Source organism: Macrotis lagotis, chromosome X (genome assembly GCF_037893015.1).
Source record: "Macrotis lagotis isolate mMagLag1 chromosome X, bilby.v1.9.chrom.fasta, whole genome shotgun sequence".
Classification (NCBI taxonomy): Eukaryota; Metazoa; Chordata; class Mammalia; order Peramelemorphia; family Peramelidae; genus Macrotis; species Macrotis lagotis.
In genome coordinates, this window is record NC_133666.1 from 658,525,441 (window position 1) to 658,546,148 (window position 20,708).

General features: G+C 35.4%; 1 protein-coding gene across 6 annotated transcripts in view; it reads right to left on the reverse strand.

The window, feature by feature from the left end:
* Window positions 1-20,708, reverse strand: part of SFSWAP (splicing factor SWAP) — a 107,984-nt gene that overhangs the window by 12,052 nt on the left and 75,224 nt on the right. For 3 of the 6 annotated variants that reach the window (XM_074205238.1, XM_074205239.1, XM_074205242.1), the window contains 3 exons: window positions 10,008-10,273; window positions 4,725-4,880; window positions 3,198-3,323 (listed from right to left, as the gene is read on the reverse strand). In XM_074205238.1, the coding sequence (XP_074061339.1) occupies window positions 3,198-3,323; window positions 4,725-4,880; window positions 10,008-10,273 (548 nt within the window). The remainder of the gene's footprint in view (window positions 1-3,197; window positions 3,324-4,724; window positions 4,881-10,007; window positions 10,274-20,708) is intronic. The other 3 variants (XM_074205240.1, XM_074205243.1, XM_074205241.1) reach the window with 2 other exon arrangements.

The window sequence follows — 20,708 nt, forward strand, 5'->3', positions numbered from 1 at the left end:
TTCTTTGATACAAACTTTTATGCATGATGAAAAGATGAATGATCTGATGGGGAAAAGAGAAATCTGTGAGAAGAAATATTTTATAACAAAGAATTATTTTCTGAATTATGACCTTTATATGTATTAAAGGTAATGAAGAACTTAAATGAAGAATATAAGGTGTTAAAAACTACCTAATTAAGGAATAAAATATAAATTGGATTTGAATTCTTGATGACATGGATTATAAAAGTCAAATATGCTTAATGTGGACTTACTAAGATCTAACATTCATGATTGGATTGTATGACTTTAAAGAGTTAGAAAGGATTTTTAACTCCCATTTCATTTTATAGATGAGTTGAGTGATCAGAAGCTCAGGAAGGTCGAGTGACAGACTTAACCCAAGGCATGGGTGGTAGGGGGGGAAGAGCCAGAGATCAAACCAAGGGTGTCCCTTGACTTTAAATCCTATTTCTCTTCCTATTCCACAATACCTGTGGAAGGTGGCTTTCACCTATACAATCTAAAAAAGTTCAACTATAGCTTAGTAGTTCATGGAAGGACTATGGTCTTGAGTCAATGGAGGATCATCTAATGAAACCACAAGATTCTTCAAATATGAATGCTAATGATCTTAATATTGTTCCTGTTGAGTTAACCACTCTGGGGTCTGCTACTATGTTAAATTATTGAGGAAAACAGTTATCCCAAAATATATTCTAAACCACTAGAATCTTTTGAAAAGTTCCCATGCCCTATTTGTTCTAAGCAGTGAAATTTAATGAAGAAAATGTTTTGCAGAACGAAGTGGTACAGTAATATCCAAACTAGTTAGTAAGCAATGCTTACTGGGCATCTACATTATGGATGAACTTGAAACAAAACATGCAAGAAAAGACTAAAGAACTTTTGTATGAAGTCAAGGACATAAAAAATTGCTGAGGATGTATAGAGTAAAAGGATGATTAAGTAGTTTGAAACAGCCACAAAACGAAAAGAACCCTCCCCAGTGATATTCACTAATGTTTAAGAACAAAGAAATAGAAAGGAACCATGGTTGGGAAATCCACTTTAAAGAAATACAGTAATCTTCAAATATTACTCTCCTCTATATAAATCATATATAACTGAAATCATAATAAGCATTATAAAGCTGGAAAAATCTACCAAACTTAAGAAAGGAAGTATTCTGCCAAACTTCTTGTATGGGACAAATATTGCCCTAGGACATAAATCAGGAAGGATAAACACACAAAAAAGAACTACAAACCAGTTCCTTCAATGCTTATTCAAAAAATATAAAGTCTGTAGTAATTTTAATTTATTGAAAAAGTAATTCAAGATGATTGAATTATATGCTGGGGAGGAGAGGAAAGTTGATCAATCAGTAGCTATTATTATAACACCATATGCCAGTTGCTGGGGATACAAAGACAAAAAAAAAAAACAAAACAAACCCGAAGCTTTTGCCCTGAAGGGGCTTATACAGGGCGACATGTACACAATACAAAGGCATTTTTTTGGGAGGGGGAGATACTAGAAGCTGGGAGAAATCAGGAAAAACTTTATGGTACTGAGTTGAGTTGGGCTTTGATTGTTCAACCTAGGGGGTTCTATGTGGCAGAGAATAGGACACAACATGTGAAACAGGAATAGGAGATGACAATGCAGAGGCCAGGCTGGCTGTTGGACTGAACAGAATGGGAAGAATAGTTGTATATAATGAGGTTGGAAAGGCAGATAGTAGAGGCTATGTTATAGAAGACTTTCAATGTTAAACAAAAAAGGCACACTTCATTCCAGAAGCAACAGGGAGTTGATTGAGCAGGGGAGAGATGCAGTTAAACTTCTACTTTAGGCAAGTCTTTTTGGCAGGTTTCGTGGGAGGAATGAATAGAGAAGAGAAGAGACTTGACCCCAGTCAGGCCCATGTTAAAGTGATAGCCATGATAGTAAGCATAGTTTGGGGAAGAAATGAAAAGACTGGCATGCTCTTCCAACAGATATGGGTAAATTACCTTCCTCAGTCATGAGAACAGTGCTAAGGTGATCTCACACAGATAAGGGCATGATCTATTTATTTTATTTTTTTGGTTTGTTTTGTTTTCTTGAAAGGCAAAGGGGTTAAGTGACTTGCCAAAGGCCACACAGCTAGGTAATTATTAAATGTCTGAAGTCAAATTTGAACTCAGGTCCTCCTGACTCCAGTGCTGGTGCTCCATCCACTGTGCCACCTAGTTCTCCTTAAAAAACCCCCCAATAATTTGAGAGAGTCTTCTAAAACTTAGTTTTTCCCTTTTTACTTAAGTAGTTCTTTGCTAGCAGTAAATCTTTAGGAAAGCTCACATGTACATTCTAGGAGAAAAGTCTAGAGCAATAATATGCTAAAAACCTTAGGCTTACTACAGGAACAAGGGAGAATATTCCCTTGAGAGAATGTTTGGAGGTGGCTCTATTGAAAGAATGCAGAAAATTATGTTCCAGTGTCTGAAGGTACTAATGGCTATCTTGGTGGACTGTCAGGGGATATAAGACCCACAGTATTGGACTAATGATCCCATTTTAAGCCCTTTTCTAAAGGACTGTATATTTATGAGATGGGTTTTACCCAGCCACATGCAGGTCAAATGTCAATGGAGATATCTAATAGCCAAAATGGAAGATTGGTATATGTGTTATAGTTCCTGCTTTTCTGAAGCAGTTGGCTTGACCCAAGGGGTGGGACAAGTCAAGTGGGCTCACTTTATAGCCACCAGAATAACCTGTGATTTCCCTTTCATGATCAACCCAGTTTAGTCAGCCCTCAAAAACTTTTATAAGAAGTCAGTATAATGTCCTGCCTAGGCAAATTATTTTACCTTTCTGGGCCTCAGTTTCCTAACCTGTAAAATAGGAGGGGGAAATCACATGATGGATAACAGATGCTCAAATGCTGCAATGGTATCTTTGAAATGTTAAAAGACCAATTGGAAGGTTTCTGGTTCACTAGGTATATTATTTATGGAGGATTATAAAAACTGCACATCTATATAGATGAGATTATAGATTCAAAAAATTATCCAAGTAATAATCACACTAGCTAGTCACAAATTTGATATGAGTAAAGTATTAAAGAGCTATATAAACACTGAGTTTCTTTTTCTTCAGCATGCAAATTTTAACTCTTTTTCAAATAGGAGAAACAATCCCCCTCCCCCAGGACTCCCTGAACCCACCTGGAACGTGTGCGTTTTCTACTGATTCCTGGGCTGTTGCTCAGACGGTAAGCTGTTGGAACACTTCTTTCTTCTCTTCTTCTCTCAGGAGAGTGAGCTCTTCTTCTGGGTGACCTTGACCGTGACCTGAGAGAAGATCAAGTTGTTTTATTCACTACTGGTTTTGATCTGATTCTATCACATTATTTCTCTATTGCTCTAGTAGTAATCAGACATCATCTAAGCCTACAAAGTACTAGATAGAAGGTTCTTAAAGATGTGGTTATTATAAAGTTCTCCACATGGACTAGTCTGTGTCAGGCCAGACCCCACCCCCCCAATTGGGTTCACGAGAACTCTTTCTTCTCTCCTTCCTCCACTTATATCTATAGAGTAGGTTTCTTATCTGTGCTGAACTTTCAGCCCATATATAATTGAATCTGGAGTTGTCTGATGCTTAGCCAATTCTCAATTATACGAAGTCTGATGACATAATTTATGAATTACTTTAGGCCTTAGGCTTCATTTCCTCCTTCCCTATTTCTGTATTTTCCCTGCTCAATAGTAAATTTTATTACAGGTTGGATATGGGAAAGGCATTACGATTCAAAGTAGCTAATTTTATTTGGTGAGATTTCAAGTAAAAGGTTTACTTGGGGAGAGGGCTAAAATAAGGTTTGGAAATTACCTGTAAATTTCATTTATCCTCTGTCCCATTAGACTGGATAATCAAGAATTGGCAGCAGTTCTCACTGGGACATGGAATTTACCCAAAACTCTCTAACACCCATTTTTTTTTTGGCTTGAAGCCTAAACACTTCAACCCAATTCTGAATATGGCTTTCCTAATTAACATAAAAGCACCACTTTGTTTTTAAGCTCACATGACTTCCTGGAAATTATCTATTCCAATGAAAACTTTGGCAATACTTCTCAAGTGCCTGAGAGAGATGTCTTTTATTCATCTACTACCACAACCTGCATAAACCAATAATAATCTGTGAACGGTACTTCTACCTGGGGACACTAACCCACTTTAGGGTCAGAGTCCTTAACATAAGGCCCCTTAACAATGGCTTTAAGACTTCTCTATTGTACTTTTTTTGTTCATTCAATAAAATTATACATTTTCAGGAACACATGCTATGATCAATTAAAAAAAATCATCTCTTCCCTTGTTTCCATAACAACCCACTTGAAAACAATCTAAGAGCAGCTTTATTTTGCTACTCAAAAAAAAAGACTCTACAGTGATTCATTTTACTTACAATTAAAAAAACCACATTGTTGTTGCAGAGACCAATGATGCATTAAAAGACCAGTTATAATCACATTCCACCCTCTAGATTCATACAGAAAAAAAGCAGAGCCATTCTTCAGGAAATAAAGCAATGGAAGTGAACCCTTTCTGGTACAAACTATGGTAAAACCAATCAGTTTTAAGCTCTTCTCTCATGTAATTCTTCATAACTTAGAAAACTTAATTTTTTCTCAGACCTTTCTTAAGATTTACAAAACAGATTACAAAGGTTGAGGTCAGTTAGACACCTTGACATTTTACCAGGTTTTCCCTCAAAAGAGCTCCAGGAGTCAAATCTTTTCGTTGTCGAGGCTGCCTGATAACTGTCTTGATCTGTTGCTGCTGCCACTGATGAGCTGCTCTGACATGGCTCCGTGCTCAGTGTCCCTGTGGAGGCTGTGGGTCTGTGATATGGAGGCACACACTTCACATTCAGAATAAAATGTGCTAGATTTGGTGTTAACTAGAATCCTGAAAAAGCTCTGTACCTTAATCAAAGCTCTATTATCACCTTATGGAGCGCTTACATGTATAAGTCTAACAAAACCCTCATATCATCAGGAAAAGTCACTTAGCTTTTAGTGTCTGCAAATGTATGATTGCGGTACCCCAGTAATACTTTGTAGCAATTTGAAATGGAAATGGTTATTAGCATTAGATTCCAAATTATTCTTGAGAAAAGGCCATTTAAAAATTCAGCTCAGTAAACTGCATGAGATATTTTAGTTTCATATTAATTACAGTAGTTCTCATGCTTCGTATACTACTAATTAGGTTTTTACAATGGTCATATATCCCAATCTTTGAAAACCACAACAGAGCTAAGGAAACTGACTTTCTATCTTATTATTAAGCCATCCAAATACAGTAAATGGAGGGGTTTTCAAAAAATATTTGCTAAATTTGTGGTCCTGCAAACACAATCTCTGCAAAAACTCAACTTCATAAACAGAAAATGTTAATGAAAACAAGAAATTATCACTTTGAAATTTGCTTAAATTACTATAAAAAGAAACTTCAAAAGTTTCATTTGAAACAAATGTAACAATTTTTCAACACTTTCAATAATTTACAACTACCTCACCTAATGTATTTTGGTTATTGCTTAAAGACCTTTAAATGAGGTAGCTGAGTTTATGTAAAACTAGATTGCTAGGATATTAAACCAAGAAAAATATTGGGGATGCTCTCAGCTTCTTGTTCTCTTGAAATTTAAATGGTGTACATATTTCGTATCTACAAATCATTCATGCTTTAATAGATAATAAGCTGCTGGGCTAAAGTCTCTTTTCCTTCCTATATAAATACATGCACAGACTGGCTTCAGAGATCTGGTTTCCAAAGGATATGTGCTCACATGAACAGGCAACATTTTCATTTATAGGTTTAATTCTTCTACCTGCATGATCAGCAGACTGAGCTTATCTCTTAGGTTACTTTGGCTTTGATCCCCAAACTAAAACAGGATCCTGCTTTTGCAGGCATCAGTTTGGTTATGTTTCCAATGTTTACCTTCATATTTAAAGGAGCCAAATGTGAAGTTGAGATGAAAGCAATTAGAGAAACAAATCACTTATGATAAACATAGAGAATATATTATCACACAGGGCTACTATACATGGAAGCTGACAAGCTTTTGAGTCAAAATCAGGAATTCAAGAAATTTAGCATTTTAGAGAAGATCTAGATAATAAAATTAGAATAGTTTCAAAGACAATTCAGAGATAACACACTAATAAATACATACAACTAAAACTATAAATTCTCTTACCAAAAGTTTTGAAAATTAACTTAAAATTAAACTGAAAAGATAATACATATTATTATGCCTATTATCACTGATAATTCAAACTTTAGAATTTAAACTTTAGACAATAGTATTAAACTGTATGAGAAACTTCTTAAAATCATTTATCCCAAAACATAAAGGAAATATTCACAAATGAGACTCAGAAAAAAAGGTGAATAAAAACAATACAAAAGTGAAAACAACCCACCCTTGCATACAATATTGTTTAAGAAAAAAACATCAATAGATCCTATTTTCACTCTATTTTTTTGAGAAGCATTAGGAGTGCAGAATCATTTGAAATTAGCACTTGTGGGGTCTGTTGGTATTCTATAGCTAAAACATATGATCCATTGGATTTCAATAAGTTCACAATAATGTGGTAGGTTCTCCACCCCCCCACGCCCACTCCACCCACCTGTCTCCTGGTAGAACATATGCCAGACTGCATCTCACTTTGAATGTCACTTTATTGCTTAGACTGGCTAATTTCAAAGAAAACCTATTTCAACTAAAGCTTAGGCCTATCTAGTAAAATTATAGAAAAGAACACCTTTAATTTTCAGCTGGCAGTACTCTTTTCAGAAGTACCAAGTAATTTAAACTATCTTAGAACTTCTAAGTTATTTATTCTGTTATATGTAGACTCACATATCTGCAATGGATTACACTATTTGAAAGAAAAATGTTTATAGATCATGACAGCATTATCAATGGTTAAAAAATTTTGAGGAAAAAACTTATTCACACCTTTGAGTATTTTATATATTACTATAAAGTGATCCCTCTCCTTCATTTTAGAATTATTGAATTTCTATGCCATTCAGATGTCCAAAAAACATTACAAGTAACAGTAGTATGCAAGTGGAGACATGAGATGGCCAAAGGTTGCTAGAGTAGAGAAGAAAAGGAAGTCATACTGAATGCAATTCAAAGCAGTCATTCTACTCTGCTCAGGCTGAGACAGGAGCCTGCATAAAAGAAAGTAATTAAAGGCAGGGAAGCAAGAGCTTGTTTAACTCCTGTCCCTGGGATTCTGGAGGCATTACAAACCAGCACCGATCCTTCAGCACAACTAAGGCTCTTATGCTCCTCTCACTGAGGCCCCTGCAGGATGCTTAGGACTACAATAGGTCATTCAGTAGCATGGAACCCTCTTTACAGGATGGAATACAGAGAAATGAAGGACAAAGGAAAAGTGTCGTCATTTCCAAGGGTAATTACATGGTAAAATGTTAAACAGCCAAAAATGTCTACCTTACCAATTATTACTGAAGGCATCAATTTGGCTTTATTTTTGCTGTCCTACAATTTGCTTGAAATCACTTTATGCCTATAAAGAAAAGCCTTCATGGGTTGACATCTTGGACCAATCAATTCAGTTAAACCTTGATTTGACCCATGATTTTTAATGAATTGATTGACTGATTGATTTATTGACTTACTGGTCAAAATGAGAATTTTTTGCATCACTATGAAGAATTCTGTTTAGAGCTATGAAAAGACTTGACTGTTATTCTGATATGAAATTTTTATCCTTGTGTAGAAACATTTAACACAAAATATTAAAATCTAGAATAAGAATATACTTCTGGAATATAATCAGCAATGGATAAACAGAGTCCTTTCAGATATACTAACAGAGATTTAATATCTTATAGATTAAATAAAATTATACCCCAATTAAAAACTTAAAGTTTAAGTTTCAGAGCAATACTTTTAATTTCTGAATATAAACACTCAGAACAAAATACATAACAATTATAGCAACATTTTCTTAATTAAAACAGAGCAAGCAGAACAAGTGTAAACATTGAAAATGAAAAAAGTTTACTGAAAGATACCTGAATTAACCCCCAAAGAAATTTTCCTAAGACTAACTCTTCTTACTTAAGCAAAAAACAAGCCAAAACAACCAAGAGAAAAAAAAAAAAACCCCAACCCCCCAAACCTTCCACTTTATCTTAATATTGTCAATAGTCCTTAAGACTTTCTGAGTCCTGTAATAAAGAATTTGCTGTATAAACTGCAGTCCTCTACTGCTCTAGACAAAGTACTGCTGGGCTTGTTATATTATATGGACTTTTTTAGCATCTGTGTTACATGTCCTCAGCCAAATGCTACTGTTTAAGCAATATTATCACATGAGAAAGAAAACAGAAATGCCCAACAGGAGCTTTCAAAGAAAGACAAGAAGAGCAGCAAAGTTGACCATTTCATTACCAAAATATCTAAGAGGCAGATTTGGTCATTATCTTTTGAACTCATCATCTTTCCCTTTAACCCCCCCCCTTTTTCTTTTTTAGGTTTTCTTTTCTTTTCTTTTTTTTTGCAAAGCAAACAGGTTTAAGCGGCTTGCCCAAGGCCACACAGCTAGGTAATTATTGTCTGAGACCAGATTTGAACTCAGGTACTTCTGACTCCAGGGCCAGTGCTCTATTCACTGTGCCACCTAGCTGCCCCTCCCTTTCCTTTTTCAAACCTTCCTACAGGGCATGTGTCTTTTTTGTGTTTGTTCTTAGTCCACTAATCCTAAATCATGAATTTTAAACTACTTCTATATTAGAGCAATATACATCATTTAACCTATTACTATTTTTTTAAAAAGAGGACAGGATAAATCCATCTTTTCTATTGAAAAGAAAACATACAAAAAAAAATCAAAGCACCAATTAATAAAGTCTACGTGGAATACAAGTTAAAAAGTTTAAAAGAATAAAATTCTGAATTAAATGAGATTTCTACCCACCCCATAACTTCCTATAAGCAGTCACTCTTTTTTTTTGTTTTTTTTTTTGGCAAAGCAAATGGGATTAAGTGGCTTGCCCAAGGTCACACAGCTAGGTAATTATTAAGTGTCTGAGGCCGGATTTGAACCCAGATACTCCTGACTCCAAGGCCAGTGCTTTATCCACTGCACCACCTAGCCACCCCAAGCAGTCACTCTTATAACAAAGCACTGAGTACTGTGACTCACAGAAGTCTGAATGCCTTCTATTTATATTGTCAGAAGTATTAATTTTGTTTACTTTCTTTGTCATTAATTTTTCAATCAGTAGATCAAAGAAGGGACCTTTCTTCTGATGCTAGCACATGAAAACTTTTATCCCCAAAATACTGACTGGCAGAGGGAGGTTTAGACAGACCAGCTTTAAAATTAAGCAAAACAAGACTAAATGAAAAAACCAAAACCATTTTTTATATATTTTTTTAAAACCCTGTGAGTTTTTCATTCACCACATACACCTCCCTGTGATGATGCAGAATGAGTATCCATTTACATTCAACCATCAAAGTTCTTTTGGTACTGAAATCTGGCATCAAAAGAAATGAGACAGTAAGAAAACATTTACAGAAAGAAAAGAATCCTCTATTTTTCAGGCAGTGTTGTGTGGGACATATTCATTAATCTGTGTGATGATAGATGAGTTGTCAAAATCTAATCCATTTTAAAACTTTCCTGTTTGGAGACAATGAACATCCCTCCCCACAGCATATAAGCTTCATTAGGGCAGGTTTTATGTCTTATCCATCTTTGTATCATTTAGGAAACTCCTCAATTCTAGGCACTCAATAGATATTAATGATACTGAAAAGATTATCTTTGAATATGTTGAAGGTAAAAAGAAAAAATTCTCTAATTTTCTCCATTAACAATATATACAAGGATTTTATACATCAGTCCAATTTTCTTAAATACAAACTTATCTGAAAAAATGAAGGCTATTTTTAACAGACTCACCTTGACCGTCGGACAGTTCTATAGGCACTGGGAAGAGAATGCTTTGCTTTTGAATGTGATCTAGACCTGGACTTAGATGATGAATGGTACTTGGGAGAGCGGGATCTTGTCCGAGACCTTTTTTTGTGTTTTTTCTTTTTCTTTTCTTTTTCTTCTTCTCGGGGAGGTTCTTGACTTTTACTTGCAGGCCGTTCGGGTGGCTTAACTTCCAAAGCTGGTAGAGGTTTCACCCCAGTCAGTAAAGTACATGGCATATTACTGACTTCCTGAAAGAAGGAAGCCAATGGCTAGCTGTTAAAAAGCTGTGTGGTGACCCAAGCATGTGGTAAAACCCTCCCAGCATGTGGTAAAATAAACTACATTCTACTGCTCATCTCTCCCATCTTGACCCCTTGGTGAATGTGTTAAATTATGAAGTCCTCTTCTTGAGTCTGACACACTTTGGCCTTGGATCACTCCTACCATTTGCTTCCATTCTCTCCCATGTTTGCTGCTGAATGGAGATGGAGACAATCATACAAACATTTTGGTGGGTCCACTACAAATTTCACAAACTGCAACTGGACTCATCTCTGAGAGGCGATCTTCAACACCTGCCTTTTCTAAACACTGTTTTCAGCCTTCCTCAAACCTACCAAGTCTTCCCTTCCCCTCTATCCTCACAGTCGAGGACCTTGTCTTACATCTTTCTGGAAAAACTGGAGGTCATTCACCAAGAACTCCCTCTCATCTCCCATAAGCCAGAGGCCATCTGCCACTACCTGTGCCTTTACCTCTGTCTTATGTCAAGAGGTAGCCTTACTCCTTGCCAAGGGTAATTCCTCTATCATCCACTAGTTCTATCTTCAATCTCTGCTTGTCTCTCTAAGAGTTATTCCTCCACTATTTACCTGTAGTCTACCTCTCCCAATTTGAAAAAACTCTCACTTGATTTTTCTATCTGCACTACTGCTTTATGCCTCTTCTGCCTTTTGCAACTAAACACCTTAAAAAGGCCATCTATAATAGAAGCCTCTACTTTTTTTCTCTTCTCATTCTCTTAATTCCTTACAATTTGGTTTCTAACTTTACCATTTCATCAAAATTTCTCTCTCCAATTATCAATGGTTTCAGCTGCCAAATTCAATGGTCTTTTCTCCATCTTCATTTTATTTGAACTCTCTGCAGCCTCTGACGTTGCTTATCACTCTCTCTTTGATACTCTCTTCTCTTTAGATTTTCAGGACATCATTCTCTCCTATCTATCAGACTGCTCACTCCTTTGGTGGAACCTCATCCAGGTCACACCAACTAACCAATACCCACTCTAAGACTGCTTCTCCCTCTATACAACTTCATTTGGTGATCTCATCAACTTCTATGGATTTAATTATGATATTTGTGTTGATGATTCTCAATCTACCTTTCCTTTCCCAACTTTTCTGTTGATCTCACATCTCCAACTGCCTTTCAGATATCTTGAACTGGATGTCCAGTAGACATCATATTCAAAACTGAACTCATCATTTTCTCCACTAACATGTTTCCCTTTCCAAACTTTCCTAATACTATAGAGGGCCACACCAATCTTCTGGTCTCCCAAGTCAATAATTTAGGTGTCATCCTTATTTCTACACTATCGCTCACCCCTCATATTCAGTCTGTTTCCAAGCTGTGTTGCTTTTGCCTTTGTAAAATCTCTTGCATAGTTCTCTTTTTTTTTTCTGATAGTGCTATTTTTCAGGTAGGGGCCTTTATCACCTCAACCCTAGACCCTAGCTTGCTGGTCCACCTTTTACAAACCTCTCCCCATTCCACTCAACTGGCAAAGTGAGCAGCAGGTCCAACCATGTCAGTCTCCTACTCAATAAACTCCAGAGATCCCCTTTCATCTAGAATCCTCTGTTTGGTATTTAAAGTCCTCCTTAACCTAGTCCCCTCTCCCTCCACCTTTTACTCCCACCCCATATTCTTTGATCCTGTGACACCCAGTCCCTTGTTGTTCCACAAACAAGATACTTCATCTCTAGAAATGTTTGCTGACTGGGTGACTTTAGATTAAAATGCATATAGTCCCTGTTTTAAATCATCAACCTATCCTCTGGCAAGAATAACATGTTGAACTAAATCTGCACTTGGAAAAAGTGACTAAAATCATTAAAAATCATTTAAAAAAAAAAGAAAGGCGAAAGGGTAACATCTGGAGACTACATAAACATATTCCCTAATGCACAGAGAGTCAGCTTTGGAGTCAGGAAAATCTAGGTTTGAATCTTGCCTTGGATACATACTAATTGTTTAACGTGTGTCAAGTCCCTTAATATCAATTTCCCCCCCAAAATTGAAGTTGTGAGGGAGGTACAGGTGGGAGAGTATCTTAACACAGAGTTTTTTATGTCAATTCAATCAATAGAGTTAACCCAAAAAAGAAATCTTGGCAAGGGGAAAGTGAGGACAGACCTCAAAGGTGCTCCACTGAATAATTCTTCAATGTTGCACATAGAGGAAAAAAGAACAAAGCTTCTGTTCTCTCCCACATGTCAAATTCCCCGACGGCATAGAGACCCTGTTATAAACCTGGAAGACCAAAGACCGATAACAGAAATGTAAAAGTGAGTGTTCAAAGGCTGGTTCTGGCTGAAGTACTGAACACGGAGGACAGAACCGGCTATTCACACACAGTGAGAATAGGCAAGTTAGACATTCCCAAATATGGCCTGAGGCCATGCTAATTCCTAAAATGGGGGCAGCATCTGCCTGGATGAATTTGAAGGGAAATTCCTTTTCAACTCTAATATACTATAGCCATATGGTTCTAAATGACATTCTGCAAGGAGGTCTACATTTCATCTTTATCAGGAAAACAAAGAGTAACAATTTACTAAGAAAAAGTGATTAAGTTCTTTATGATAATATCATAAAGTATTCTTTATGAATAATAACAACACTCTGAAGATTGATTCTCATGAAGGAATGAACTTAAAACAAGACCCATTATTTTAAGATAATTACTGCAAATGCAAAGATATGCACCCTCTTTATATTTAAAGGTTATTCCTCAACTTTCTAAATGAATGAATTTAGTTACACTCAATTAACCATCACATACCTCAAGACATACTGAGAAATCTGTAATTTATCATTTTGTGCCTCAGAGAATTCTGCTGTAAGCTTTATTTAAAACAATTCCAGTCAGGCAGGCACTACAGGTTTGTCCTTTCAAATTCTGTCACTCCCAAGCTGTTGTTTCAAAGGAATTGGAAAAATCAGATTTATCCATCGATAGTTTCCACTTTGCCCATCCTGTCATTTCCTCTAATAATGACTGGGATGCACAATTTGAGTACAACAGGAACTAACAGTTTGAAGTATGGAATTTATAAATTAAGAGTTTGACAATTTATGCTTCCCACTTCCCTATTTAAATATGTATCAGCACAAAGAAATGCTAAAAAAAATTTAGATAGATACAAGCCATATTGGTTTAATTTTTTTTAATCCAAATCACTGTTCTCAACTGTTTGAGACTATTTTTGTAATATTTACAAAACAAACAATGCTAAACTTGTTTAAATTTCAAGATCATAAACAGGTTTGAGAATTGTCACCCAAATTAACAATCTAATTTCTCACAACAAAGGACAGGGTTGATTTACAAGTACACATATTCAAATTAAACTACCAAAACAATCTGGGTTATTTTGATGTGATATTTTAATGTGATTTTTGTTTTAAAAACTTCTCCTTTGAAAAAACCCTTGAAGCCAACTCCTCACATACTTTTTAAATCAAGCATATCATTTAGACTAACACAAAAATGATAATGATTTTAAAGTGAGAAGGGATAAGAGAATGATATCATAAACTCTATTACTCTGAATGGTTGGAAAAAGACAATGTCTAGTTGGTAACAGATTTATATTACATTAACCATATAAGGATTACCTATATACACATAATTCAAATGCAACAAAATACACAGAATATAAACACTTCCTTGGAACAAATATAATCTTTTCTTTTTTTTTTTTTTGCAAGGCAAATGGGGTTAAGTGGCTTTCCCGAGGCCACAGAGCTAAGGTAATTATTAAGTGTCTGAGACTGGAATTGAACCCAGGTACTCCTGACTCCAAGGCCAGTGCTTTATCCACTATACCACCTAGTCGCCCCAAATATGATCTTTTCTTGATGATCCTTAAGCCTTTTTTGGAAAATTGTAAGAGCTGAAGGCCATTATTACTAGGGTATGCTGATTAGCACTGCTGTGTAAGTATGCAGAAATCAGCACTGAAACAGCAAGTAGGCTGACAGAGCTCTATCTAGCTAGAACACTTTTTGTTTAAATGAAAGTAATTTTAACACACAATTAGATTCAAAATTTGGATCATGCAATATCACAGAATACTAGGATGGCAGTAGAACTTAGTGATGGTAGAGATAAGGCTTTTGACACAGAAACTCTTACTCCTGAATTTGGATTATTTAATCAACACATCACAAGATTAAAACTGCCAAAGAAGATTTTAGGGATAGAAAGTTTGTTCAAGATCATCTGGGTAATTTCATTTTTTACAAAGAATACTGAGATGGATTGATTTACTCAATGTAACAAAAGGAGTTGTTATAGGTGGCCATGATAAACTAAAACTCTCTATCAGTACAGTTCTAGTGTCCTATAACCTTCGTCATCTCAATTCCAGGTCAGTTCTCCTTGGCCTGGAATTGAGCTATACTTACTTTAAGATATGACATTTGAAAGTCCAATAAACATGAAAGAAAAACCAAGGATAAGGTAAAATTACCTTTTGAATTTCAAATGAAAGAAGGTGAGATCTAACTTCCCAGTAAAAGATCAAACTCATTTTTAGAATATGGGTACAAAACCTAATAGAAACCTAATTCTGTCTGTAGGGATAATGAGGAATATAGCAAAACTGTCTTCTTTCTCCATCAAACTTTTGAGCAACACGGCCATTGGTTTTCTTGTTCCTGGCACCCAATCCTCTATCTCCTAAGCCTACCCTTTCACTGGCTGTCATCTGAGCCTAGATGCTTCCCCACCTCTCATTTACACTGCAAGCATCTTGTGTACAAGAAATTGCTGGTATGTTGTCTCCATTATTAGAATGGGACATTCTCTGAGGAAAGGGAATGTATTTTTGCCTTTCTCTGTGTCCCCAGTCCTCTGGTACATGCTAAGTGTTTGCCTATGATGCTAGGTAATGGGGTCACAGACAAAAATAAAGTGAGCTCATGTACTACTGGGGGACACAACATGAAAAGAGACAATCATCACTGTGGCAAGTCTTCTAGTTGGAGAGGATATATTAGACACTGAATATAGAAAAAAGCATGGCATCTAAATGTAGTTTTCAATGCTTTTGATATGGGAGAGGAAGGCACTGAGGAGAAAAATATAAGAAACAAAGAAGTTGTGGCATGTGTACACAAACACACATTCAATTACAGTGCAGACATGTTATATATATATCAATCAAGAGATCTACTTAAAATGCTAAATATAATTCATTATCTGCAAATTTTGGGATAATATTTGCAGTATCTGCTTTACAGAAATGTTTTGAGAAAAATTCCTTATAATCCTTAATGCTATAGGTATTATTTGAACCAAGGGATCCTGTTTTTATCATACTAACTAGTCTGTATGGATAATGATGATACAATTTTTTTTTTGTTAATTGCTTATAGTTGTGAGTTTCCTGTTTTTAAGTAAGGGAATCATTTCAGTGAAGATTTTCACCTAACAGTAATCAAGAAACATAGTGGAAGAGAGAAACAGAACTCACTTTTTAACAAAAACTATTGGGACAATTAGAAAATAGTCTTGTAGAAACTAAGATACCAACCGGCACTTCACATTGTATACCCAGTAATCTCTAAATTACTATACAACTTAAGATATAATGAGTGACATAAATAAATTAAGAGGAGAATAGAGGCTATTTTCTGTTAGACTTGGGGATAATGGAAGAGTTCATGACTAAGTAAGAGATTTAAAGGTTCAGAAGAGGCAAAACAGACAACTTTGATTACATAAGATTAAAAAGATTCTGCACAAATAAAACCAAGGCAGTTAAAATAGCAGAGAAACAGTAAATTAGGAAAAAAATATTTGCAGCATGTTCCTCTGAAAAAGTCTGCATTCTTGAGTTATATGGGAAATGAAGTCAAATTTATAAAAATAAGAGCCATTCCAAATGATAAGTGGTCAGGTTTTCAGAGGAAAAAAATCCAACTATCAATAGCCATAGGGAAAAAAAAAGCTCTAAATCACTATCGGAGAGATAAAAATTAAAACAACTTGAAGGTATTGGTTAACTTGACATAAAAGGAAAATGACAAATGCTAGAGGGTCTGTGGGATAACAGGTACTTAAACACATGATTAGTGGAGCTGTTACCTAGTTCTACTATTCTGTAAAGCAATTTGGAAATACGGGCAAAAATTAAACCGTACATAACCCTTTAACCAAGCAATAGATACTGTACCCCAAAGAAATGAAAGAAAGAGGAAAAGGACTCATATGTACAAAAATATTTATAGAAACTCTTTTTATGGTGGCAAAGATTTGGAAACTGAAAATTGGGGAAACAAATTATGGTATATGAATGTAGTGGAATATTAAAATGATAAAGGAGATGGTTTCAAGATTTATACGAACTGATGCCAATGAAAAACAAGCAATATTGCAAAGATGATCAACTTTGAAAGACTTAGTAATTCCAATCAACACAATGGCTAACAATAACTCCAAAATCCTTATGATGAAACATACTATCAACCTCCAAAAAGAAGCATATTTTCTTTTCACTATTATTATGGCCACGTTTAAAATGGGAATTTGTTTTGTAGGACCATACATACTTGTATTTTTTTAAAAAAAAAAAAAAAACCTCAATGGGTAGGGTAGAGGAACAAGAGAAAATTCAGAACCGAAAATAAAATAGAATAAAAAAATAAAATCAAGAAATGGTTTTGAGGCAGAAAAAAAGTAAATAAGTACAGATTCAAGACAGCAAATAGCTCTGGTAAAGACAATAGCTATGTACTGAAAAAAATAGGCCAATAGTTTGAGGACTATGAACATATATAAACGCTTTTCTATTACTAGTCTATATATTCTAATATTATCCCATCTCAATAATCTTCACTCAAATAGAGGGTGAAGTTGGTGATAAAAAAGCATGTGGGAGTTTTTAATCTAAAATTGACGAATTAGAGGTATTTCAAATTTAAGAACCTTCTTTCAAAGGGAAAAAGGAATTCATATATTTTCCAATAACTCTGAGGGTGCACCAGAAGAGATGATCATCTCGATGGTCATGAAGAATTAACACTTTTTTTGGGAAAAATAATATTATTGGACAAAGACAAAACTTTTGGGATACCAATCTCTGGTTTTCCTCCTACCTCTCTGACTATGCCTTCTCTATGTCTTTGCAAGATCCTCCTCCAGATCATAGCCCTTAATCATGAAGTTATCCCTCAGGGTTCTACCCTATACCTTCATCTTGTCTCCCTTTAGATGGCTTCATTTTGTGATCTCATCAGCTCTCATGGACTTAAACATCATCCAAAACTGAACTTGTTATCTTGCCTTAATTGCACTGCCTGAAAACATACCTCTACAAAGTCAAATCTTTTGATTCCTTGGCTTTCTATTTCTCCAATAAAAGTCTTATTCTGTGAGAAATTCTTCCTAGAAAATAATCTAAAAGGTTTAGGAAAATCTATTTCATTCAGTTTAAATTTTTAATCAAGCTTAATTTAGGAAATTTTGAGTTTAACCACCAATCTAAATTTTATATGTGAGTATTATACAAGTTAAATGGTCATGCTCAAGACTCTAATCTAACACCTTTTCTTTGGCTTCCTAAGATATCTTTCTGAACTCTCAAAAGAAACCAATCAATAAGAAACTGTTTGAGAAGCTTATGAGGGCATGATAATTGCTATGGGTATTGACCAAGGGCAAATTATTCTTCCTAAGAGTCTGAACTGCCTTCTCAAGAAACAGTTTTAATGTCTTAATGAAAATGATAATCAGCAGAAAAGGAGAAGACCATAACAAGTGTAACTTTTTTATTTTTGCAAGGAAATAGGGTTAAGTAACTTGCCCAAGTCACCTAGCTAGGTAATTATTGTCTGAGGCCAAATTTGAACTTAGGTCCTCCTGACTCCAGGGCTGGTGCTCTATCTACTATGCCACCTAGCTATCCCACAAGTGTAACTTTTGAAGAGTGAAACATAGTAAAACCTAAAACAGTATATCATAATTATTTATCTTCTACCACAATATGTTTTTTTGTCAACAAGTAATGCAACAAAACTAACAATAATTATTTCCTGCTGTGAAAAATTAACTGAGGAAAAGCAGATCAACCTTTATTTGAAAAATATAATGGTATTTATACCAAGCAATATCACATTAAATAAAGTAGGTGCTCAGTAGATACTTAATTGCTTGCTCCATTACATTTCCTTTTTACAAACTTTAGCAGGATCTCTATTAACTGCACTTAAATGCTTGCTCCAATAACCGAGAAATTCTGGGCTTTCCCTCCTCTAATGGAGGTGGCAATCCTTTTATACTTTGGTAGATAATTTCATGAGTTGTTACAGCTAAAAAAATTTGACCACTATAGACTTTTTCCCCATGAAGAAAGCTGAACAGTTCAGTTCTCTTCACAGGATTAAAAAAAAAAAAAGCCCAAAGGAAAAACATTGGTAAATATCATGAAAACCAAGGAGAAACTTTAGTAGATGCAATCAAGGTCTGCTTCAAGAGAAATATAGAAAAGTCTGGCTCAGGGGAACAGCTGAAGTCCCAGGGTAGGGAAGACTCCATCTGTGGCTATGCTACTCTGTGTCCCTGCTGCTGGACCAGGGATCAGAAGCCTATTTAGGTTCAGATAGGGAGTACAATGATGCCCTGGCTCTCACTATGAACCAGACCCCAGGTAATACCAATGAGTCTCAAAGAGGGCTGGCATCATTCTCTCCAAAAGGGCACATTGGTCAGGTCTGACATAAAACCCCAATTCAGGAAGTCAGCCTAGAAGAATGAATAAACAGAAGAATATACCAATGAAGAAAAGCTGAGAAATATTATGGAGCCAGAGCAATCCAAAACACACACTCAAGAAGAGGATATCTCTCCATCATCTACTCTTAGTGGGAGTAATGTTTGTCCTTCATTCTTGAAGAAGATCTTGACATCAGGGAGGTGATGCCATGACAAGCACATGAAGTGTGTAAGTGTGTGTGTGTGTGTGTGTGTGTGTGTGTGTGTGTGTGTGTGTGGTGCTGTGCTGAGTCACCAGTCTTACTTTCTCCCTCAGAGCTGAGTCCAGTGGCCAGATATGGATCAGGACAATTGGAGATGGCCCTGGATGTCAGGGTTAAGTGACTTGTCCAAGGTCACACAGCTAATAAGTGTCTCAGGTCATATTTGAACACATGTCCTCCTGACTTCTCTACCCACTGAGCCATCGAGTTGTCTTAGTGAGAGTATTCTTAGAATGAATGACTTGGCAGGCGTGTGTTCCAGATATTTTCTAGTCTGGTGTAACCTGTCAAAGTTGACTCTCTGCCAACACAGTTTTTGAGATAAGTTTTCATTAACTGAACAATTATAAGACACAAACCTGCAAAACTCAGATAGAATAAACAAATTACTAACAGCTACTGGCTGTCACACATAGATTTTCCATATAACAATCACTGCATATCGGGCAGGACATTGATATCAAGACTGATTTATACAGCTGAAATATTCCAAACTATTGCCTTCTTAGATAACAAAGAAAGATGATTGATGTTACAGAATTTTGGCATTTAAGAAAAGAAAAACTCTCAACAAGTGTATTATCAAGTTTTCATTAAGAAGAACCATTAGAAACTGTTCATCTTGAAAATACTATCCAATATCAATGTATTTGATCTTGAAGGTTAACCAAGAGACTACAACCTATTGAGGCTTGAGAAGAACTATGATGAAGTGGATAGGGCTGGGCTTAGTATTAGCTATATCACTAACTAGTTGAATACTCCTTTGCCTGTATAGCCCTCAATTTTTAAATACATAGAATAAAAGCATAATTACCAGATCATACTTTAAGGTCCCTTATAGCTCAAAAATATATATGGTTATGTGATTCCATTGGGTGCATAAAATTGCTACCACTGGATTTGTCTAAGATAAAGGATAATATATAACCCCTGAAACTGCATTAAGCTAAAAATATTTTAGAGTTTGTGTATTAATTATAACAACTTCCAACTTAATTACAAGTATTTTTGTTCAGGAGCAATTAAAGATATTTATCACCATCTGTTACTAACATTACATTTCTGGGGGCATATTTTATCAGTTACAATCTGTGTGATTATATATCCAGGAGAGTTATCTAAATGATTTTTAAAACAAGCAAAAAAAATTTCTTTTTAAAAAGTATTTCAAAATAAGGTTTACTTTCAGAAAACTGCAATGATGAGAGAAGTCAGACATTAAATATTGTACAAAAGGAGAAGAAATTCTGCTATAAACATTATTGGGAAACATGGGAGGAAATTAAGTTAACTAAAATAAGAAATGAACTGAAACTAGTTGTGGTTAAAATTCAACAAAATGTAATTTTAAAACTTCAAATACAGGTTTACTAAGATGAACACATAGAAACATCCCCTAAAACTGAGAGA